This window comes from Muntiacus reevesi, chromosome 8 (assembly GCF_963930625.1).
Source record: "Muntiacus reevesi chromosome 8, mMunRee1.1, whole genome shotgun sequence".
NCBI lineage: Eukaryota > Metazoa > Chordata > Mammalia > Artiodactyla > Cervidae > Muntiacus > Muntiacus reevesi.
The window spans coordinates 16,889,169-16,915,294 of record NC_089256.1 but is presented as its reverse complement, the minus strand read 5'-3'; the positions used below and the strand labels follow the sequence as shown (position 1 = coordinate 16,915,294).

General features: G+C 35.4%; 1 protein-coding gene and 1 long non-coding RNA gene across 3 annotated transcripts in view; one reads left to right on the top strand and one right to left on the bottom strand.

Annotated features, from left to right (window-relative positions):
- Positions 1-26,126, bottom strand: part of ACAD11 (acyl-CoA dehydrogenase family member 11) — a 100,133-nt gene that overhangs the window by 49,248 nt on the left and 24,759 nt on the right. For both annotated transcript variants that reach the window (XM_065942350.1, XM_065942351.1), the window contains exons 6-9: positions 7,470-7,611; positions 6,999-7,120; positions 5,036-5,142; positions 3,319-3,445 (exon numbers count right to left, since the gene is read on the bottom strand). In XM_065942350.1, coding sequence (XP_065798422.1) covers positions 3,319-3,445; positions 5,036-5,142; positions 6,999-7,120; positions 7,470-7,611 — 498 coding nt within the window. The remainder of the gene's footprint in view (positions 1-3,318; positions 3,446-5,035; positions 5,143-6,998; positions 7,121-7,469; positions 7,612-26,126) is intronic.
- Positions 239-26,099, top strand: LOC136173077 (uncharacterized). Its single transcript, XR_010664173.1, has 4 exons — positions 239-515; positions 21,346-21,420; positions 21,671-21,756; positions 25,330-26,099. It is a non-coding gene; the product is annotated as an uncharacterized lncRNA (long non-coding RNA).

The window sequence follows — 26,126 nt, the reverse complement described above, 5'->3', positions numbered from 1 at the left end:
CTAAATTTGAAAAATCTGCAAACAGAAAATGGTTATGGCCTTCCTTGCCATACAAAATGTTGAAAATCTTTCCTTTAAAACTATAGATTGCTTTTTCTAAATTTATCACAAAGCATTTTATTGAAAATTCTTTGTAAATACTTTAGTAGCTGCATGAGATGAGGTTCAGCAGATATATCATGATCCAACTAGTAACACCTCTTCTGTGCTTCCCTTGATTGCTCATTTACATTTAGGAATGAAAGAACAAGGCTACTTGGTTTCCTCTGCCAGTTGACTCTTCTTTGAATAAATCAGGTAGGCTGATAAGCAAGTTGGGGTCTACACCAAATCCCACACTGGGGAAAAAAAAGTGGAGAACTCTTCTCTGGAGCACTAACCATCATTTGAAGCCCTGCTTTTTTGGAAACAGATCATCTGCTTTCTTAGAGTACTCTGGCAGCCTTTTGTATGGAGCAATCACTGCTGCTACCCAGGAGTGTTAGAAACCAGCCCAAGCAGCCCACATATTACAGGTTTGTTCTTCAATCAAATATCTTGATTTCTCTGCCTTTTCTCATTCTTGCTCTTCATAACAGGCAATCATAGGGGGTCCATTGTAAAAAGAAAAGATTGGTTACCATCTGCATTAAAGACCTCTCTCACTTTGAAATTCTCTTGAAATGTGGCTGTTAAGGTTTACTCTTTGGTATGATCCATTCTGCTTTCCAAATCCAATTTCCATTCTTTTTTCAAAACCTTTAGTCCTTTAATGTGTACTTCTCCTATTTTTGTGCTTTTAAAAATACAGTTAAAAAAAAATTATTGTTAATTCAAGGGGATTTTATTCATTCAAGATTTCAGTCTGCCATCTTCAACTCAAAGTGTTGTATTTTCTTTTAATACCTCAAAGTTCAGAATTTTATTTTTAAAAATTTTAATTTTACAGGGAGTATAGTTGATTTACAATGTTGTGTTAGTTTCAGGTTTACAGCAAAATGATTCAGTTATACATATACATATTCTTCTTCAGTCCCATATTGGTTATTAAAGAGCATTGAGTAGAGTTCCCTGTGTTATACAGTAGGTCCTTGTTGATGATATATTTTATAGATAGTAATATATATGTGTTAATCCCAAACTCCTAACTTATCTCTCTCCTTCACCTTTCCCCTTAGGTAAACATATTTGTTTTCTAAGTCTGTGAATCTGTTTCTGTTTTATAAATAAGTTCATAAGTTCATTTGCATCATATTTTCAGATTCAACATATTAGTGATATCATATGACATTTGTCTTTCTCTGTCTGACTTACTTCACTTAGTATGATAATCTCTGGGTCCATTCAGGTTGTTGCGAATGGCATTATTTCATTTTTTATGACTTAGTAATATTCCATTGTATATATGTACCACATCTTCTTTATCCATTCATTTGTTTATGGACATTTAGGTTGCTTCCATGTCTTAGCTATTGTAAATTGTGTTGCTATGAACACTGGGGAGTATCTATCTTTTAGAATGAGAGTTTCTCTGAATATATGCCCAGGAGTGGGACTGCTATATCATAGGGTGGCTCTGCTGTTAGTTCTTTACGGAATCTCCATATTGTTCTTCATAGTGGCTGCACCAATTTACATTCTCACCAACAGTGTAGGAAGTTCCTGCTTTCTCCATACCTTCCTCACATTTACTGTTTGTAGATTTTGACTGCTATTCTTACTGGTGTGAGGTGATACTTCGCTGTAGTTTTGATTTGCATTTCTCTAATAAAAGTAGTGATATTGAACATATTTCTATATGCTTTTCAGTCATGTTTTCTTTGGAGAAATGTCTACTTAGATCTGCCTATTTTTTGATTGTGTTGTTTGTTTCTTTGATACTGAGCTGCACAAGCTGTTTGTATATTTTGGAGGTTAATCCCTTGTTGGTTGCATCATTTGCAAAGATTTTCTTCCATTCTGTGAGCTGTCTTTTCGTTTTATGGTTTTTTCCTTTGCTGTGTGAAAGCTTTTAACTTTAATTAGGTTCCAATTGTTTTTGTTTTTATTTTCATTCTCTAGAAGGTGGATCCAAAATGATATTGCTGCAATTCATGTCAGACAGTGTTCTGCCTATGTTTTCCTCTATAAGATTTATTGTACCGTCTTACATTCTGGTCATCAAAAGTTCAGAATTTTAAACCTCAAAATTGTATATATACTAACTAGAGCAGAAAGTCTGCAAAGTAATACCTTAACCACTGACCACATATATGGAGTGACTATTTTGGAAAGCAATTCTTCATATTAAGTTATATTCCACACTGTGAGCCAAGCTCATCTCACTCCACATCTTCACTAAAAATGCTATAATTATTCATGTAATTCAATCAACAATAGTAACTGCTCTATAAACACATATCAACACTGAAAATTTTTGTTGAAAGAATTTGTCTTTTTCAGTTTTCTATTTAATTTTTCTCACCTAGCTCTAGAGCTCTCAGAATCACAGAAGATTTAAATGGGAATTTATTATGTATATAGTCATACCTATTCATACTGTAGATAAAGAAATTGGGCCTCTGAGAGATAAAGTTATTTGTACAAGATAACGTAATTTGTACAAGATAACGTAATTTGAGGCAAGAATGCCTTATATAGTCATAATAGTTTTTATCTTTTCTTCACAGCATTTATCATCTCTTAATGCCTTTCTTTCATGCTAAAGTATAAACTCTGTAGGAGTACCAAGTCCTGTCTTCTTGTTCTTCCTTTTACTTTCAATGGTTTGCTAGGTGCTTAGCCCATTACTTGGTACCCAATTATTATTTGTTAACTGAATGAATGAGTGTGTCACATTACTTGTCTACTCTCAGTGGATTTACTGAAACTTAACACCTTAGAACAGGAGCTTGTGAGGGGAACAGTGGTAGTATCCATGTACAGTTTCAAATGATATACAAAATTTTCTGGGTATGCCCTTTTTGTTTAAGATAAAGTCCTTTTAATTTTTAAAGGGGCTCATACAGAAAAAAGGCTGAAAGTCACTGCCTTAGGAAAAGACCCTCAAAGTAATATTTTACTCTATTCAAAGATCTTAACTTTACAAACAGCTAATTCCCTTTGACTTAGTTTTAATCCCACAGATTTATGTGGCATTCCCTTGGCATATTTTAGAAGCTTGGCATTTTTCAGGATTAGGCTTTGTAGCAGTTCAGTGCTCAGGTGAGAAGGGGCATCTAGGTAAGGATTGATTGCAAAGAAATGATACCAGGGTACTCCTAGTAGAAGAGGTAACAGAAGTAATTGACCAATAGTCTTGAAGCGCAAATACATTCTGTTGATTTATAGAATACTTACCTTTTCCACTGGGAGGATATGTTGTTTGATGAACTGCTTCACCCTAATAAGAACTTCCTGACCTGTCCGAGTCTGTACAAACAACTGACGGGTAGTATCAGTCTGTGGAAGTGCAGTGCTGAAAGATCTTTATTAAAAAAATTACAAAGAAAGAAAAAAGTTACAAAGATGTCCAAAGTCATTACTACAGATTTCTGAATAGAATGTGAAGTCTCCCCCCAATTCCCCAAAAACATCTCTCAGAAAGAGCTTCCATATTTTGGAGCTTTTTTTTTTTTTTTTTTAAATCTTTCATGGTTATAGGAGGAATGCAGAATCACTTTATTTTGAACATTAAACTTTAGTGCTTAAAGCACTTTTTGGAGAAAAGATAGCCTGGCATGACCTCAATCAATGGGAGTTTAAAATCTTTATTGAATTCACCCATCAAAATCTCTAAACAAGAAGGCAAAGAAATTGGACACAAATAGAATTAGATACTCCTAGTATATGCCTCACAAATACAACTGCAGGATTTCATTATAAGTAAGATCTTTAAAGATCATTATGAAGAGAAACACTGTCATTTATTATGTTATAGAGATCACAAATATTCATGCATAAGATGAAGTATAGAATACAATGGTGCTAAGGTGATGTCAGGCTTCCCTGGTGGCTCAGACAGTAAAGAATCTGCCTACAATGCAGGAGCTCTGGGTTCAGTCCCGGGGTCGGGAAGTTCTCCTGGAGAAGGAAATGGCAACCCACTCTAGTATTCTTGCATGGAGAATTTCATGGACAGAGGAGCCTGGAGGGCTACAGGTCATGGTGTCATAAAAAGTCAGACACAACAGAGCAGCTAACACTCACTTTCAAAGTGATGTCATGGAAACTTGTGACTTGGGCAAAATTTCCAGGGGCAACATCATTCATGCATTTAGTAAGTGCTATGTATCACACTGTTTTGTTTTTTTTTCTAGTTTTTTTTTTTTTTCTAACTTTTATTTTACATCGGAGAGTAGTTGGTTTACAATGTGTTAGTTTCAGGTATACCAAAGTGATTCAATTATACATATACATATAGTTATTCTTTTTCAGATTTTTTTCCCCATAAAGCTTATGGGAATATTGAGTAGAGTTCCTTCCATTATACAGCAGGTCCTTATTGATTATCTATTTTATATATTGTAGTGTGTATATGTTAATCTCAATCCCCTAATTTACCCTCCCCCTGCATCACACCTGTTAGATGGAGGTATGGTTTGAAAAAGTATATTAGATGCCTCAGAAGTGCCCCACTAATGGACATCATATGAATTAAAAGATGCTTAAATGTCTGAATACAGTTTCATGCAATTTGATGGTGGAAGACAGCAATATTTTTAAACTTAATAAATCATCTTATATAATACATAATCTTAAATAGTTATATGTAAGTGACAAACATTAGAAGGGAACATTTCAGAATTTTATCAATATCCTTAAAAGTTTATAATTCAGTTTGGCAAAAGAGAAAAACCTTTTAATATTAAATTGATATCTCTTTATATGTGAAGTCAACTTATTTTCAAGCATAAAAGAGATTTACCAAAAAAAAAAAAAAAGAATAACCATGGTTGGCAGCAGTAATCCTTGTGTTGTAAGCAATAAAAACAATCCCTGTCTTTCTAAAGCTTATGACCCTCACATACCTAATAAAGTTTATTTGAGTTAACCACGGAATCTATATTTTGCTTACCTTTTTGAGAGCCGCAATCCAGTTTCTGCCAGAGGTTGCACAACGTTGGCATATTGAAAGCTATTTTCAGAAGCATTATTTCCCAGAAGATATCTATTATAAACTCCCTATAAGTAAATTAACATAAAGTGATTAAAATTCAATGGAAACTATTCTTCAGCTATCCAGTCTTTCCAGTTTTCCAGCTATGTGAATCACAAAACTTACAAAGTACTAAGATATAAATCTGACTATCAATTCTATTAATTTACATGCAGGAAAAATTATGTCAGTCCAAATGAAAGTATGACATGCTTATCATCTGGTTAACACACTCTCATCATAACAGAATTATAGCTGGAAATCAAACCAAACTTCAAAATTACTTTAGCAGTTACCAAAGATACCATTTTGGCAAGTTATATCATCTCTAAAGATCACTGTTCTACCTTCATAGTGGAGAAAAAAAAACTAAAGAAATAAAAATAAAATTAAAAATTATAAAACCAAAAAGAAGACAGTGAAATGACTTCTAAGAATATTTTATCTCATTTTTTGGACCTTTAATTTAGGTGAAACTATTCTCCTTTGAACAGTGTTAGTGGAATGCTCAACTTTTTTTTTCTTACCTCTCTGTGTTCTGTGCTTCCAACATAATATATTCTCTGGTTCCCTGCCCTAAACAATATCAACTGAATTTCACTAGTTTACTTCTTTATGTAATTCTTTGTACAATATTAACACTGTAACAGTCTTTCCATCATTTCCAATTTCACATTTCTAGTTAGAATGGAATGTTTATGATCATCTCTAAAGTTACTACTATATAGTTTATGACATATAGTAGTTTATGACATATTAATTTCAATCATAAACCATGTCAAGTTTTCATTTGAAATGAAAAACCATTTTAAATTGACAGCCTATTTGGTATCTTTTTTGTGGAAAGTGACATACAGAAACACACCATAAACCTTAGTATGAGAAACCCATCCAAGCAACAAGATTAACTAATATGAGTAATATGATTCTAAACTACAGGATGAGATGTAACACAACAACTTCTTAGAAGATATTTCAGGTATTGGAGGACAGCATGGACTCTGAGGACAGAGAAAAATAACCATAATTTTCCTTAATCTTTCTTTTCCCATTCCTTTTGTTTCTAAAGTCTCTCATTTACTTCTTCTTCCTATAAATCCTAACCCCTTGTTAGTGATAAAGCATCTTAATTTCTTAAATAAACAAAGATTGAAAGTTAGGTTAATGAAGAATTAGTTTAATGAGGTAGTATGATGAAGAATGCATTTGTTTAAACTGTAAATTTAAAAAAAACTGTACTTATGTTTAATTTTCTCTCAAAATTTATCATATTATTAGGAAAACAGACAATTTTGCTTATCTTCACTCAAAAACATAATTAAGAGGCTTCTGTATGCTAGGTACTGTGCTAGGCTTTGGGAAATATAATAATTCTTTCCTAACCATCAGCCCTGATTAATAAATGGCTTTACAATCTGAATCAGATATCACATTAGGAGTTTAGCTCTTTCTTATATTGATATTCAGGAAATAACCAATTCTCACATGCTTTTCTTATTTTTGTCATTATGTCTTTTTCTCTCCCTTCCTCCATCTTTCTGGTCTATTATACCACACTTGTTACTCAAATTTTTCCCTTGCCAAATTCCTATTCTGTAAACTCTGAATTTATATTTTATCCATGTTTGGTATTTGTCATTGTGGAAAATAAATTGATCTAAAGATATCAATATAAGGGAATTCTCTGGTCCAGTGGTTAAGATTCTGTACTTCCACTGCCAGGGGCCTGGGTTCAATCTCTGGTTAGGGAATTAAGATTCCCCAAGCCAAGTGACTATGTGGCCAAAAAAAAAAAAAAGAATGTAAAACCCCTCAAAACCAAAAATATTTTCAAGAGTACATCAGTAGGTAATAGTGAAACGCATGGTAAAAAATTAATTACCTGTGTTATTCCAGCCATTTTGAAATATGAAAGGGCAAGAAAGAAATTCCAGTTAGGAAGATTCGAATTAATTCCCCTGCAGCGGCAATATATTGAAATCAGTTCTTCCATTGATGGTATCCCTATAAAAACAGTACATACTATAAACTTTAATAAAAATGTCAGGGTGAATAATTTTAAATGTCATATTACATATAAAATTGAATATAAAACCATTTTTCTACAAAGCAAAACATGCTCCAAATATTTATTTCCAAAAGAATAGTATATAGAAATGATTATATTTTGTCACAAATTACTAAAAGTGGAATGGCACACTTTAAAAAAATTGATAAAGATGATTTAAAAACATTTCAAGAAACAAATAAAAGCTGTTTATCTAAGATTATGAAATTATCTTTTGTTAATTATGGAGAGAAATAAAGACAACTTTACCTTAATAGAAATTTAGGCAACATTATGTTTTCATACCTATGCTTTCTTGCAAATGATGGCTTTGATTTCCCAATGAAGCAGTCCTTGGCCAAAAGTAGAACATGGAGAGATGAGCCAAGTCTGACAAAGGATGACCGATGGTTGAAAGCTCCCAATCCAGCACAGCTATAACTCGAGCCTGTAATTAAAAATAAAAAGATTTTAATGTATTAAATCCAAAACAACTAAAATAAGGATATAAATGAAATAGAATATATTGAAAATCATATTTTCCATCAAAAGCAAATGTGAAGCTGTAGTTTGCAGTCTTTACCCACAGTGGCACAATTCACTTATCAAATAACTAATTTAAATAGCATTGAATGAGTAAAGCCAAGTCCCCTGCTTCCATGATTGGCCCTCAGTTCTTCATTTTACTTTACATAGCCTTAACATGTCTACTAAAGAGCGGAGGCAAGAGCAGTTGAAAATATTCAACTTGAAGTTAACTATGGTAAAAGAAGAAATTCTAACAATTACTCATAATCTAAGAATCTATGCTCTAATGATGAATCTAGCAACATGACAAATATTACACTCCTATGGCAACAGTGGGCTTCCCTTGTAGCTCAGTCGGTAAAGGATCTGCCTGCAGTGCAGGAGACCTGGGTTCGATTCCTGGGTTGGGAAGATCCCCTGGAGAAGGAAATGGCAACCCACTCCAGTATCCTTGCCTGGAAAATCTCATGGACAGAGAAGCCTGGTGGGCTACAGTCCATGGGGTCACAAAGAGTTGGACACGACTGAGTGACTAACACGCACACGCACACGCACACACACGGCAACAGTAATTTTTTAAAGTAAGTTATTTCATGCTACGGATACAAAAAGGTAATTGTTATAAAAGATGCTGCTTGTTTTATGAATGCAAAATCAATCATCATATAGCAACATGATAAAAGAGTCGTGTAATTTGGAATCAATAACACATTCTACTTTGTAACAATATATATCAAGAGAATATAGATTTTTATGTTAGGAACATAGGGCATTCAACTGAAAATACAAGCAATCTGCAGAATAATATGTGTACTATGTTTCTATTTAAATAAAAAGGTTGCAAATGAATACTCAAAGTTGAAAGAATACAAACCAAGCTGATAACAATGACTATGGTTACTTCTAGAGACTGAGGTAGGAGGGATGGGATATGGGAGGAGGCACTCCATTGGAGGGTCTGTACAGGAAGAGTAACTAAATAGGATTTGTATTTTAAGGTCACTCTAGCTGCTATGTTTTGAATAAACTGTAGGGGGGCAAAGAGGAGAATGCAGCAACAATTTAGCCAAGATTATCTATGCCAGATAAAACAGCACAGTTCATTTAGGCAATGCAAATTATTTGTCAATTAGGGATGTGGGATTAACAGATACAAATAGTAATTTATATATAAAACAGATAAGCAACAAGAATATATTGTATAGCACAGAGAATTATACCCATTATCTTATAATAACCTATCAGGGATGAGTTCACCTCCTCTCATGAGCACATCAAAATAACAATGATAAGCAGAATAACCACTGATGAAAAAGACCAGAACCTACCAGAAAAGATCCTCTGCAATTAAAGACAAAAGAGGGAACCACATCAAGATGAGTAGGACAGGTGATTTGCAATACAGTCGAGTCCCATACCCCTAGGTGGATATCCACAAACTGGAGAATACTTCCACAGCAAAGGTTCTCCCACAAGAGCATGAGGTCTGAGCCCATGTCAGGCTCCCCATTCTAGGGGTCCTATACCAGGAAGATGAACCCTCAGAGCATTTATTGGGCTTTGAAGGTCAGTGGGGCTTAATTTTGGAAGGTACCAGAGCACTGGGGGAAATACAGACTTCACTTGTAAAGGGTGCACACAAAATCTCACATGTTCCAGGATCTCAAAATTAGTCATAATTTGATAGGGACCTGGGTCAGATCTAACTGCTAGTTTTGGAGAGTCTCCCAGAGAGGTAGGAGGCAACTGCAGCTCACCCTGGGGACAAAGACACCAGTGGCAACCATTCTAGGGAGCTCCTTCTACCATGTGGACATTGGTGTTGGCAGGTGTCATTGTGGAATCCTCCCTCTAGTTAGCCCTGGGACCCAGCCATGCCCCCAGAAACTATAGGACACCTCAGGCCATGTAACTAACTGGGCCACTCATCAGCAGACAGGCTGCCTGAAGACCCCATGAGTCTGTAGCTGCCTCAGGACACAACCCTTACCACCAGAGGGCCCAGGACCTTCCTTCACCCACCATGGGCAGGCACCAGATGCAAGAAAGCCACAATCCTGCAGTCTGCAGACCCAGATCATTGACCAAAAGGCCAGACTCTGTCCTGGGACAAACTTAGCCCTGGCTCTGCCCACTAGCAGGCCAATTCAAGCTTCTGGATACCCCAGGCTCTGTGTCAGAAACCCACCAACCACTAGCAGTAATCTGACACCAGCTCTAGAATTCCTGGATCCTGCAGCTAGACTCCAAGACCTGCTCTGCCTTCCAGTAGTCCGGAAATAACCCCAGGACCATCCATGCACAAAGCTAGCAGGAAGGTTAAAAGACAAAAGTAGTAAAACCACTGATATCCACAATAAGCAGGTAAAGAATACAGAAACCATTTAGATGTAAAATATGATATAAATAACAGTATCATGAGAGGAGCAGAGTCCAAATGCTGGGTGGTTAAAATGCATTTGACACTGTGGTATCAGCAACTTAAAACAATACACATATACATATACCTATTTACCTCATGGTAACCACAAACCAAAAATCTATAATAGATATACACACAAAAAGAAAAAGGAATCCAAATATAACTCTAAAGACAGTCACCACATCACAAGATAAGAGAACAAAAGAAGAAGAAAGGAAAAAATAAAGGTCCACAAAACAATTCCAAAATAATTAACAAAATGGCAATAAAAACATATATATAATAATTCCTTAAATGTAAATGTACTGAATGCTCCAATCAAAAGACACAGAGTAGCTGAATGGATATAAAAACAAGACCCAAACAGATGCTGCCTACAAGAGACTCACTTCAGATCTAAAGATAAATACAGACTGAAAGTGAGGGGGTGGAAATAAAAAAAAAAAATAAAGGTGAGGTAGCAAAAGTTATATCAGACAAAATAGACTTTAAAATAAAGACTGTTACAAGAAACAAAGAAGGACAGTATATAATGGTCAAGGGATCAATCCAAGAAGATATAATTGTAAACATATGTAACAACATATGCACCCAACATAGGAATATTTAAATATATAAAGCAAATATTAACAGACATAAAGGGAGATATCAACAGTAACACAATACTAGTGGGGAAATTTAGCATCCTACTTACATCAATGAACCGATCATCCAGACAGAAAATCAATAAGCCTTAAATGACACATTAGAAATGATGGACTTAATTGATATATACAAAGAATATTCATCTGAATATTGTGCAGAAGAATACACATTTTTTACAAGTGCACATGGAAAATTCTCCAGGACAGATCACATGCTGGCCGCAAAATAATCCTCAGTAAATTTAAGAAAACTGAAATCATGAGAAGCATCTTTTCTGACCAAAATGTTGTGACACTAGAACTCAACTACAAAAAAAGAAAAACTGCAAAAAACACAAACACATAGAGGCTAAACAATAAAGTACTAAACAATGTAGCACTGAAGAAGTCAAACAGGAAATAGAAACATACCTAAAGACAAATAAAAACACGATGATTTGAAATTTATGAGATTTAGCAAAACCTGTTCTAAGAGGGAAATTTACTCTTATAAAAGCTAAATCAGAAAAAAACAAATCTCAAACAACCTAATTTTACACCTAAAGGAGCTAGAAAAAAGAAGAATAAACAAAACCAAGAGTTAGCAGGAGAAAAGAAATCACAAAGATCAGAGAAGAAATAAATTAAAATAGAGACTAAAAATCTATAGAAAAGAATAATGAAACTAAAAGCTGGCTCTCTGAAAAGATAAGCAAAATTGATAAATCTTTAGCCAGATATATTAAGGAAAAAAAGGAGAGAAATCAAATCCATAAAATCAGAAATGAAACAGAAGAAGTTAAAACTGACATCACAGAAATATAAAGATTCATGAGAGACCACTATTAAACTATATGCCAATAAAATGAACAACCTCAAAGAAATGGACACATTTTTAAAAAGGTACACTCTCCCAAGACTGAACCAGGAAGAAAGAGAAAGTATGAACAGATTACCAGTAAGCAAACTAAATCAGTAATTTCAAAACTCCTAAGAAACAAAATCTAGGACCAGATGGCTTCATGAATGAATTCTACCAAAGTTTACAGAAGAGTTAATGCTTAACCATTTTAAACTATTCCAAAAAACTGCAGAGAAAGGAACATTTCTGAATTCATCCTTTGCAGCCAAATCACCTTGATACCAAAATCAAACAAAGATAACTACAAAAAAGAAAATTATAGACCATTATCACTGATGAACATAGATGCAAAAACCCTCAACCAAATACTAGTAAATCAAATTAACTGCAGACTAAATACAACAATACAATAAAAGGATCATGCACCATGATCAAGTGGGATTTACCCTAGGGATGCAAAGATTTTGTAATATCTGAAAACCAATATGATACAGCACATTAACAAATTGAAGATTAAAAACATGATCAACTCAATACATGTAGAAAAGGCTTTTGAAAAATTCAAAATCCATTTATTCAGATACCCGTTATATCTACTACTGTGGGTAAGAATCCCTTATAAGGAATGGAGCAGCCCTTACAGTCAACAAGAGAGTCCCAAATGCAGTACATGGGTACAATCTCAAAAATGACAAAATGATCTTGGTTTGTTCCAAGGGAAACCATTCAACATCACCATAATCAAAGTCTATGTCCCAACCAATAAAGTCAAAGAAGTTGAACTTGAATGGTTCTATGAAGACCTCCAAGACCTTCTAAAGCTAATATCAAAACAAGATGTCCTTTTCATCATAGGGGACTAGAATGCAAATGTAGGAAGTCAAGAGATACCTGGAGTAACAGGCAAGTTTGACCTAGGATTACAAAATTAAGCAAGGTAAAGAAAGGCAAACAGAATATGACCAAGACCCTCTTCCAACAACACAAGAAAGGACTCTACACACGGACATCACCAGATGCTCAATATCAAAATCGGATTGATTATATTTTTTCACCTGAAGATGGAGAAGTTCTATACAGTCAGCAAAAACAAGACTTGGAGCTGACTGTGGCTCAGATTATGAACTCTTTGCTGCAAAATTCAAACTTAATATTCAAGAAAGTAGGGAAAACCATTAGGCCATTCAGGTATGACCTAAATCAAATCCCTTATGATTTTACAGTGGAAGTGATGAAAAGATTCAAGATACAGATCTGATAGAGTGCCTGAAGAACAATTTGTAAATTGTACAGGAGGCAGTGACCAAAACCATCCCTAAGAAAAAGAAATGCAAAAATGCAAAACAGTTGTCTGAGGAAGACTTATAAACAGCTGAGAAGAGAAGTGAAAGTCAAATGAGAAAGAGAAAGATATACTCAACTGAATGCAGAGTTCCAGAGAAAGCAAGGAGAGATAAGAAAGCCTTCTTAAGTGAATACTGCAAAGAAATAGAGGAAAACAATAGGATGGGAAAGACTAGAGGAGGTCTTTTCAAAAAAAAATTGGAGATACCAAGGGAACATTTCATGCAAAGATGGGCACAATAAAGGACAGAAACAGCAAGAACCTAATAGAAGGAGAAGAGATAAAGAAGAGGTGGCCAATCATACACCATGATCAAGTCGGGTTTACCCAGGGATGCAAGGATTCTTCAATACATGCAAATCAATCCATGTGATACATCATATAAACCAACTGAAAGATAAAAACCATATGATAATCTCAACAGATGCAGAACAAACCTTTGACAAAATTCAGTACCCATTTATGATTAAAAACCCCTCAAAAAAATGGGCATAGAAGGAACCCATCTCAATATGGTAAAGGCCTTATATGATAAACCCACAGCAAACATTATTCTCAATGGTGAAAAACTGAAAGCATTCCCTCTAAGATCAGGAATGAGATAAGGGTACCAACTCTCACCACTATTATTCAACATATTTTGGAAGTCCTAGCTAGGGCAAGCAAAGAAGAAAAAGAAACAAAAGGAATCCAGATTGGAAAAGAAGAAGTAAAACTCTCCCTGTTTGCAGATGACACACTACTATACATGGAAAACTCTAAAGATACTATCAGAAAATTACTAGAGTTAATCAGTGAATTTAGCAAAATCATAGGATACAAAATCAATACACAGAAATCACTTGCATTTCTATATACTAACTGGAAAAATCAGAAAGAGAAATTAAGGAATCAACTCCACTCACCATTGCAACAAAAGGAATAAAATATCTAGGAATAAACCTACCTAAGGAGACAAAAGAACTGTATATAGAAAATTATAAGACACTGATGAAAGAAATCAAAGAGGACATAGACAGATGGAGAGATATTCCGTGTTCCTGGGTAGGAAGAATCAATATTGTGAAAATGACTATACTACCAAACACAATCTAAAGATTCAATGTGATACCTATCAAATTACCAATGGCATTTTTTTCACAGAACTAGAACAAAAAAAATTCACAATTCATATGGAAATACAAAAGACCCTGAATAGCCAAATCAATCTCGAGAAAGAAGAATGCAGCTGGAGGAATCAACCTTCCTGACTTCAGACTATACTACCATACTACAAAGCTACAGTCATAAAGTCAGTATGGTACTGCCACAAAAACAGAAATATAACCAATGGAACAAGATAGAAAGCCTAGAGATAAGTCCATGCACCTATGGGCACCTTATTTTTGACAAAGGAGACAAGAATATACAATGGGGCAAAGATAGCCTCTTCAATAAGTGGTACTGGGAAAACTGGACAGCTACATGTAAAAGAATAAAATTAGAACACTTTCTAACACCATCCACAAATATAAACTCAAAATGGATGAAAGACCTAAACGAAGACCAGAAACTATAAAACTCTCAGAGGGAAACATAGGCAAAACACTTTATGACAAAAATCACAACAAGATCCTCCCTGACCCACTTTCTACAATAATGGAAATAAAAATAAATATATGGAAATAAAATAAAATAATGGAAATAAAAACAAAATAAACATATTTTTATGTTTATGCTCAAAAATCCCATATGATTATGGGACCTAATAAAGCACTTTTGCACAGCAAAGAAAACTATAAACAAGGTGAAAAGACAACCCTCAGAATGGGTGAAAATAATAGCAAATGAAACAACTGAAAAAGAATTAATATCCAAAATAATACAAGCAGCTCATAAAACTCAATACCAGAAAAACAAACAACCCAAACAAAAAGTAGGAAAAAGACATGTCTCTAAAGAAGACATACAGATGACTAACAAACACAAGAAAAGATGCTCAATATCACTCATTATTTTGCAAATCAAAAGTACAAAGAGATATCACCTCAGACCAGTCAGAATGGCCATCACACAATAAATGCTGAAGAGAGTGTGGAGAAAAGGGAACCCTCTTTCACTGCTGGTGGGAATGTAAATTGATACAGCCACTATGGGAGATGGTATGGTGATTCCTTAGGATAAAACCATCATACAACCCAGCCATATCACCACTAGGCATATATCGTGAGGAAACCAAAACTGAAAAAGACACATGTACCCCAATGCTCACTGCAGCACTATTTACAACAGCTAGGACATGGAAGCAACCTAGATGTCCATCAACAGATGAATGGATAAAGAAGTTGTGGTTTAGTTCAGTTCAGTCGCTCAGTCATGTCCAACTCTTTGTGACCCCATGAACCACAGCATGCCAGGCCTCCCTGTCCATCACCAACTCCCGGAGTCCACCCAAACCCACGTCCATCGAGTCGGTGATGCCATCCAACCATCTCATCCTCTGTCATCCCCTTTTCCTCCCGCTCTCAATCTTTCCCAGCAACAGGGGCTTTTCCAATGAGTCAGCTCTTTGCATCAGGTGGCCAAAGTACTGGAGTTTCAGCTTCAACATCAGTCCTTCCAATGAACACCCAGGACTGATCTCCTTTAGGATGGACTGGTTGGATCTCCTTGCAGTCCAAGGGACTCCCAAGAGTCTTCTCCAACACCACAGTTCAAAAGCATCAATTCTTTGGTGCTCAGCTTTACTCAGCCATAAAAACGAACATATTTGAGTCAGTTCTAATGAGGTGGATGAATATAGAGCCTATTATACGAAGTGAAGTAAGTCAGAAAGAGAAAAACAAATACCTTACATTAAAGCATACATATGGAATCTAGAAAGATAGTACTGATGAAATTATTTGCAGGGCAGCACTCAAGATACAGACACAAAAAACCGACTTTTGGACATGGGGGTGGCAGGAAGAAGAAGGTGGGATATATGGGGATAGTAACATGGAAAACACATAGCCAATGGGAATTTGCTATATGACTCAGAGAACTCAAACCAGGACTCTGTAACCACTAGAGTTGTGGGACGGGGAGGAAGGTGGGAGGGAGGATCAAGAGGGAAGGGACATTTGTATACTTATGACTGATTCATGTTGATGTTTGGTATAAACCAGCACAATTCTGTAAAGCAAGTATCCTTCAAGCAGAATATAAATAAATTTAAAATTAAAAAAAAAAGGGGGGGGGGAGACAAGAATACAGAGAAGAACTGTACAAAAAGTTCTTAATAACCTCCATAACCATGATGGTATAGTTACTTACCTAGAGCCAGACATACTGGAATGTGAAGTCGAGTGGGCTTTAGGAAGCATTACTATATACTAGTGGAGGTGATGGAATTCCAGATGAGCTATTTCAAATCCTAAAAGATGATGCTGTTAAAGTGCTGCACTCAATATGTCAGCAAATTAGGAAAACTCAGCAGTGGCCACAAGACGGGAAAAGGTCAGTTTTCATTCCAATTTCAAAGAAGGGCAGTGCCAAACCATATTCAGACTACCATACAATTGAGCTCATTTCACATCATAGCAAGGCAAAGCTCAAAACCCTTCAAGCTAGGCTTCAACAGTATGTGAACCAAGAACTTCCAGATGTACAAGCTGGATTTAGAAAAGGCAGAGGAACCACAGATCAAATTGCAACATTTGCTGGAAACAGAGAAAGCAAGGGGATTCCAGAAAAGCATCTACTTCTGTTTCATTGACTACGCTAAAGCCTTTGTCTGTGGGATCACAACAAACTGTGGGAAATTCTTAAAGAGAAAGACCACCTTACCTTTCTCCTGAGAAAACTGTATGCAGGTCAAGAAGCATCAGTTTAAAAAAAAAAAAAAGAAGCATCAGTTAGAACCTTAATGGAATAATGGGCTGGTTCCAAATTGGGAAAGAAGTACATCAAGGCTGTATATTGTCACCCTGCTTATTTAACTTCTCCGCAGAATACATCATGCAAAATGCTGGGCTAGAGTCACAGGCTAGAATCAAGATTTCCAGAAGAAATATTAACATTTTCAGATATGTAGATGATGCTATGCTAATGGCAGAAAGGGAAAAGGAATTTTTAAGAGCCTCTTGATGAAGGGAAAAGAAGAGAGTGAAAAAACTGGCTTAAAAACTGGCTTGAAAGTTTTCAACATTCAAAAAACTAAGATCATGGAATCTGGTCCCATCACTTCATGGCTAATAGACGGGGAAAAAGTGGAAATGCTGGCAGATTTTTCTTTTCTTGGGCTCAAAAATCACTGTTGACAGTGACTGCAGCCATTAAACTAAAAGAAGAAAAGTTATGACAAATCTAGACAGTGTATTAAAAAGTAGACTTCACATTGCTGACAGCTATGGTTTTTCCAGTAGTTAAGTACAAATGTGAGAGTCAGACCGAAAAGAGGGCTGAGCTCCAAAAAATAGATGCTTTTGAACTGTGGCACTGTAGAATACTCTTTGAGAGTCCTTTGGATAGCAAGGACATCAAGCCTGTCAATCCTAAGGAAAATCAACCCTGAAATATTCATTGGAAGGGCTGATGATGAAGCTGAAGCTCCAAAATTTTGGCCACCTGATGCAAAGAGCCAAATCATTGGAAAAGACTCTGATGCTGGGAAAGTTTGAGGGCAGGAGGAAAAGGGAGTGACAGGCAATGACATGGGTGGATAGCATCACCTAATCAAAGGACACGAGTCTGAGCAAATTCTGGGAGATAGTGAAGGACAGGGAAGCCTGGCGTGCTGTAGTCCACAGGGTTGCAAAGAATTGGACACAACTTAGCAACTGAACCACAACAACATTCATTTATGACATTTTTCACAAGTAAGCTGGCACAGAGGGAACATATCTCCACATAATGGCAGTCATTAATGGCAACCTACAGTTAACATCATACTAAAACAGTGAAAAGCTGAAAGCATTTCCTCTATGATTAGGAACAAGACAGGGATGACAATTCTTATTATTTTTATTTAATACAGTATTGAAAGTCCTAGTCATAGAATTCAGGCAAAATAAACAAAAGGAATTTAAATTTAAAAGGAAGAAGACTGTCACTCTTTGCAGATGACAAACACTATATATACAAAATCCTAAAGATGCTACCAGAAAACTACTAGACCTCACCAGTGAATTTGGTAAAGCTTGGTAAAGCTACAGACATAAAATTAATACACAGAAATCTGTTGTTTTTCTATATACTAACAATGAACTATCAGAAAAAGAAATCCCTGGTGGCTCAGTGGTAAAGAATCTGCCTGCCAATGCAGGAGACATGAGTTTAATCCCCAATCAAGGAGGATCCAACACGCCGCAGAGCAGCTGAGCCTGTGGCCACAACTATTGAGCCTGTGCTCTAGAGCTTGAGAGCTGCAAATACTGAGCCCACATGCCACAACTACTGAAACTCGCATGCCCTAGAGCCTGTGCTCTGCAACAAGAGAAGCCACTGCAATGAGAAGCCCATGCCCTGCAACTAGAAAGCAGCCTCTGCTCCCAGCAACTAGAAACAAGCGACTGCAATAAAGAAGACTCAGCATAGCCAACAAGTAAATAAATAAAATTAAAATCAATGTACTTAAAAAAAAAGGTGGAACAATCCCATTTATTATTGCATCAAAAAGAACAAAATGCCTAGGAATAAACCTATCTAAGGAGGTAAAAGACCTGCAGTTGGAAAACTATAAGTCCCTGATGAAAAAAATGAAGATAACACAAACAGATGAAAAGATGTACCATGTTCTTGGACTGGAAGAATTAATATTGGTGAAATGACCATTTTAACTCATTTAACTATGAGGGTTTCCCTCATAGCTCAGTTGTTAAAGAAACCACCTGCAATGCAGGAGACCCCGGTTTGATTCCTGGGTTGGGAAGATCTGCTGGAGAAGGGACAGGCTACCCACTCCAGTATTCTTGGGCTTCCCTTGTGGCTCAGCTGGTAAAGAAACCACCTGCAATGCGGGAGACCTTGGTATGATCCCTGGGTTGAGAAGATCTCCTGGAGAAGGGAAAGGCTACCCACTCCAGTACTCTGGCCTGCAGAATTCCATGGACTGTATAGTTTGGCCTGAAGAATTCCATGGACTGTCTCATGGGGTCACAAAGAGTCAGACATGACTGAGTGACTATCACTTTCACTCTAGGCAAGGTACAGATTCAATGCAATACTTATCAAAATACCAATGGTAGTTTTCACAGTAATATAACAAATAATTTTAAAATTTGTATGGAGGGAATTCCCTGGTGGTCCAGGGGTTAGGACTCCATGCTTTCACCACTGAAGGCCTGAATTCAATCCGTGGTTGAATTGAATTATTATACCACAAGCTGTGCAGTGTGGCCAAAATACAATAAAAGTTTTATGGAAACACAAAAGATCTGGAACAGCCAAAGCAATCTTGATAAAGAAGAAAAGAGGTAGAGGACTCATGCTCCCTCTCTTCAGACAATACTACAAAGCTATAGTATCATATCATCAAAACAGTATGGTATTGACACAAAAAATACATACATAGATCAATGGAACAGAATTGATAATGCAGAAATAAATCCATGCCCAATTAATCTATGAGAAAGGAGGCAAGAATATACAATGGAGAAAAGACAGTCTCTTCAACAGCTGGTGCTGAGAAAACTGAACAGCTACATGTAAAATAATGAAATAAAAATATTTTCTCATACAAAAACAAAAATAAATTCAGAATGTATTAAAGACCTAAATATAAGTCTGGAAACAAAACTCCAAGAGGAAAATACATAGAACATTCTGTGATATAAACTATAGCAATATTTTTTTAGATCTGTCTCCTAAGACAAAGAAAGTAAAAGCAAAACCAAACAAACGGTACCTAATTAAACTTAAGAGCTTTTGCACAGCAAAGGAAGCCATCAAAGAATTAAGAAGACAACCTGTTAAATGGGAGAAAAATATTTGCACATGATATGACCAAAAAGCGGTTAATATCCCAAACATATAAACAACCTATGCAACTCAATATTTTTTTAAAAAGTTGATTAGGGACTTCCCTGGTGGTCCAGCAGCTAAGATTCCACACTCCTAATGTAGGGGGCCAAGGTTCAAGTCCTGGTCAAGGAATTAGATCTCACATGGCACAACTAAGAATTTGCATACTGCAAGGACTAAAGATCCCACGTGCTGCAACTAAGACCCAGAACAGCCAAAGATAAATATTTAAATCTTTTTTAAAAATATGATTTAAATTGGGCACAAAACCTGAATATACCTTTTTCTAAAGAGGACATGCAGATGGCCAGCAGGCACGCAATGTTCAACATCGCTAATCATCAGGAAAATGCAAATCAAAACCACAATGAGATATCACTTCACATCTGTCACAATGGCTATCAGAATAGAGAACAGAAATGGCAAATGCTGGTGAGAATGTAGAGAAAATGAACCCTTCATATAATGGTGGGAATGTACATTCCTGTAGCCTAGTATTATTGAAAACAGTACGGAGGTTTCTCAAAAAACTAAAAATAGTACAATCACGTGTTCTGTACTGTGCTTAGTTGCTCAGTCGTGTCCGACTCTTTGTGACCCCATGGACTGTAGCCTGCCAGATTCCTCTGTCCATGGGGGTTCTCCAGGTAAAAATACTGGAGTGGGTTGTTATGCCCTCCTCCAGGAGATCTTCCCAATCCAGGGATCAAACCAGGGTCTCCTGCATGGCAGGCAGATTCCTTACCAACTGAGCTGCCAGGGAAGCCCTAGTACTATCATATGACTCAGCAATTTCACTCCTGGGTACATATCTGAAACAAAACAAAAACACAGATTTGAAAATATACTTGCATCCAATGTTCACACCAGCACTATTTATAATTATAATGGTCAAGATATGGAAACAACCTAAGTGTCCACCAACAGATGAATGCATATAGAGGACGTGATATACATATACAATGGAATGCTACTCAGTCATTAAAAAGAAGGAAAGTTTGCCATTTGCAACAACATACATGGACTTGGAGTATATTATGCTTAGTATAAGAAGTCAGACAGATAAAGACAAAGGCTGCTTGACATCACTTATATGTGCAATCTAGAAAATAAAACAAACTAATGAATATAACAAAAAGAAACAGACTCATAGACTCAGAGAAGAAACTACTGGTTACCCATGGGGAGAGGGGAAGGGGAGGGGCAATACAGTGGTAGGGAATTAAGAGGTACAAACTATTATGTATAAAATAAGCTATAAGGACACATATACAGGGAATATAGCCAATATTTTATAATAGCTATAAATTGAATATAACCTTTAAATACCATGAATCACTATACGGTACATCTGTAATATATAATACTGTACATCAACTATAATTTTTAGAAAGTAATAATTTTTCTTGGTAATGGCTTAGGAAAAAAGTCACCCAGCAGTCTGCATAAAGGAGAGGACTGAAATATCTCCAGCAATATCAAGGGAACTTCCAGGGGTATGTAATCCCTATAAAGCAGCTTGTGCTGAAAAGTGACTAAAAAGACAAAAATGAATCAAGTCTAAATGCTGAGAGTAAGAGTCTAGATGTAAAAAGCAACTTGACAGTTCAAGAATAGAAAAGATTTGAAAAGGGGATTAAAATTTTTTCACAGATTTTATAGAGAGACGTTAGAGTCTAGATGAAATTATGCAGCAAAAATATGTTCCAAATCCTATTAATCTGACATTATGACTTTATTCTGCAGTAAAAATACGATGAATCAAGATCAGGGTTGGAGATTACATATACAGTCAAGAATTGAGAAGATTCTGGAATAACATGTAAGCTAAGGTCAGGAAACTTTCTAACTCTTACATTATTTTCACACACATTCATTGTCAAAAAATTATTAACTCATTGATAATAAAGAAGGTAGTTTTTTAAATGACTGATCATGCCAAAATAGGCCAGGCAGGGTGAGAAGTCAGATGTGGTCCTAAGGGGTTCAGGAATTCTAAAGTAATAGCAATCAAATTTGTAGCATCTCAGGTGAGATATAAATAAGAGAAGTGGAAGGTAGTGAAAAGAAAAGTGAAAGTGTTAGTCACTCAATTGTGTCCAGCTCTTTGTGATCCCACAGATTGTAACCTGCCAGGCTCCTCTGTCCATGGAATTCTCTAGGCAAAAATATTGGAGTGGGTTGCCATTCCCTTCTCCAGAGGATCTTCCTGACCTGGGGATAGAACCCAGGTCTCCCACATAGCAGGCAGATTCTTTACCATCTGAACCATCAGGGAAGCCCAGAAGGTAGTGAGGATGTGGTCAAAGACAAGGGTTTAAGTTTCTAGATTACCAAAATTGACCAGTTCCAGAGGAGATGAGAAGCAGGAGAGCGAGGAATGAAGTCAGTAGGCCTGTGTTCAAAACCTGATTTTATGACCAAAGAGCATATTAAGGGTATCTAAAAATATTTGTAAAATAAAAAGATTGGAAAAAACACATCCCCATGTCTTTTATAGCAATAAAATTCAATTTTATAAGTAAACTTTTTCCCAACTACACTAGCATCTTAGAAATAATGGGGGAATTAAAAAGAAAAAAATCCATTAAAAATACATTTTGCTTTGCATATCAAATCTTTTTTCCTAAGAAAACATATAAAATGCTGCAAGGCAGATGACTTCCGAAGAACCAGTGTACTTATATTTATCTAAAATACATCTGACTACTAATTACTGAAGGTAGATGAAATACCTATGGGTTTATCTGTTCCTAATTAAGCATATTTATCTTTGAAGCTTAAATGCCAATATGTATACTAAACTCCAAAATCTTAAACATTTCTCTGCCAGATGGCTGATTTATATTTAGAAAGTTAACAATCTTTTCCAGGAAAACTGGAGTTCTTTTAAACATTTCATTGAGCATGTTGTTACTGAAACACTTGTTCAAATATGCTTCAAATACTTTATATATCAGTAACTAGAAAATAATTAGGGATTGTGAAACTGAGTAACATGGTTCAGTTTTTTTTATTCCCTTTAGTAATTTTCTACTGGGTTACCACACACATTCCTGGATAGTTTATCATTCAAAATTGTTTTTCTTTTCTTCCTTAATAACTGAGTTTTCAGATGACAAAACTAAAATAAGCTATTGCTTGGGGAAAAAAATAAAACTTAAACCTTAAACATCACAGGAATGTAAATCATAAGCCTCCTATAATCCCATTCCCTATATCACTGTTTAGGTTTTAGTACATATGTACTAAAGAGTAAAGATTTTGCTTTGTTATAATTTTTTTTAAATAATAGAACATGATAGGATATCTTAGAAAACTAGAATATAAAAACAGAGGGGAAAAGAAGAAAAGAATTAAAATAAGGTCAGCATCAGCTCCATATCAATTACCTCATTTTAGCTTCTTGGGAACCCTGATTTTGTTTTTTCCACTCAATTCAAAATGCACACAATATCAATTTCCTGGTTTTGATAATAATTCACTATAGTTGTGTGAGATCTCTTTGGGGAATGTGGGATGATGGATACACAGCTCCCTCTACATTATTTTTATAACTTCTTGTGAGTCTTTAAAGATTTTCAAAATTAAAAGTTACAATAAAAATGGAGGCACAGAGGTGGTGACAGCCATACTACTGAACAGAAATTAAGCATAAATAAATGAGATAGAAACAGTTATTTAGTGATTAATTATAATCAGTTCTTTTAGCATAGATTCATTCAGAAACATGCAACTGCTGTATAAATGAGTAAGATGCATTTACTGCTTTCTAGGAGGTTTAGCTGACTCACTGGAAAAGACCCTGATGCTGGGAGGGATTGGGGGCAGGAGAAGGGGACGACAGAGAATGAGATGGCCGGATGGCATCACCGACTCGATGGACATGAGTTTGGGTAAACTCCTGGAGTTGGTGATGGACAGGGAGGCCTGGTGTGCTGTGATTCATAGGGTTGCAAAGAGTTGGACACGACTGAGCGACTGAACTGAGGAGGTTTTAGTCTAGAAGGTCCCCATTTACTAAGCAGTTACCATATAGGCTTTAGAAAAAAAAGTAAGAAAAAATTAAAGATACAATCCTTACCCTCAAAGGAAAAATAAAAAGCTTTCAATCATATTCCTAGGAATATGTACAGCTGAGCACAAACATACACATACTAAACTTGTTATAATCCAGAGACTGGTATTTCAATTTGTGAAGTACCTTCATGAAAAAGAAAAATAGTCTAATTTCCTACTTATTTATGAAATTTTAAACTATTAGTCAATATTTTATTGAATAATTACAGTAAATTATTGACTAGAATTAATTTGTAATGTTTCATATCTTTTAATGTCAGTCCATAGTGGATATCTTTTCCCTCTTTGACTAGTCTTAGTTTTAATGTATGATATACTTTAGCACTTGAGTATGTATTGTTCTCTGCTGTTACCACAGTTATCTTTTCTCTCCATCTGTATTTTGAGCTCATTAAGAGCTGTTTTTCCTTCTAACTCTATGTTTCAGGGCACATAGTTGGTAATAAATAAATGCTAGTTGATTGGTACTTTGCCAACTGTGTGTGACTTCTATAAAAAATTAGCTACCCATATTTATATGGACAGAAATTGATTAAATTTTATATCACTAATAATTATGGGATTACTGGGTATAAAGTAGAAGACATTTTACTAGCTATTATATAACCCTAAAACATAAAAGACATATATATTTAAAACAGAAAAGATATATGTTACAAATTAGCATTGCCTCCACAGAACTTAAGAAAGACAATCCTTGTTTGGTAACTTGAATTTTATAAGAAATGATTTTCTAACATGAGATTAAATATAAAAAGGAAATAACTATTTGAAACTTACTGTAGTCTGTCATTACTTTCAGCATATTTAGTATATAATTTCAGCATATTTAAACATCTTGGTAGAAAACACATAACAAGAAGATTTAGGTCTGAAATTTTCCTTTCTTGATTAAGTAATGAAAGAAAAGTACTACAATTACAGAAAACATAAAGAACAGTGACCTATTCAAAGATAGGCTCCAAAAATATTAATGAATCAAATGATACAGATAAAATATAGACCAGATCCTATCTTAAGGCATAAGTTTTTACAATTTTTCCATGTTATAAATTAGTGATCTTTCATTTTCCTATTCTATATTTAACAAAGGTAGAATTCAGAATCCATCCATGCCATTAACAAAAAGTTATGTGCACACATATACATAAAATTACATATACAGGAATTAAATATCCAAACTAACTTTTCTATGAAAAATTTTGTTTTGATGGTAAATGTGCCCATATGTGTTTATATTTTAACTTTCAATAGACATAGTACTACTTTGAATTATGACAACAATAAAATTTATAATGCTATTTTCCCCCCTCCTCTTCCTACAGGAAAAGAATATGAAACCCAGAAGCTCAGCATGTGAATTTAGAACAGCTCCTCTTGCCCTACAACATCTCAGCATTCTGAGAAAACTAATGAACCCAGAAAATTCTGCCCTAAGGAGGAGGATTCAGGGAACTGTAAATCTTTCACATCAGTGTTAGAATACTAAGGGCCAAATGTCTTGCCCAAAGGCATGTAGGTAAAGAGAGAACTGAAGTAATTTCTTTAGTCCCACCACACTCTTTCATTTCTAGGCCTCACTATGCTCAGTGGAGGAGGATTATAGTTTTGATTTGTTTGTATCCTTTATGAAAATTACACTCAGTACATTTATACAGAGCAAGGTTCCATTAACTTCTTACATGTTCTTTAGAAGCCTCAAAGAAATCTTTTAGAATTGTGTCCTCTCTAAGCTAATAATAATCAAATTAAAAATTCTTCATCAGATAGGGGAAAGAAATGAAAATGAACCAGAAGAAAGAGCAAGAATATGGATAAGCTAAATATATTTAGTAGTTGAAAAATATCTTTGAAGAAAATAGCAACATGTATGTAAATACCCAAATTCTTTTAAAGTAGTTTACTACTTTATGAGTAAAGGCCAGTATGAGACCTAGCCTTAAAGATAAGATGCCTATGCCAGACAATCTACAGGACTCATTTCCAAAAATTGTGAGCGGTGAAGACAGTCTTGAATGTAGAAGAACGGGGATGGTTTGGGCTTTTTCAGTACTCTAGAGGAACATCTACTTAGTACTTGAATCCCAAGTCAGACATACTCAATTTATTGTAAACAGGGCTT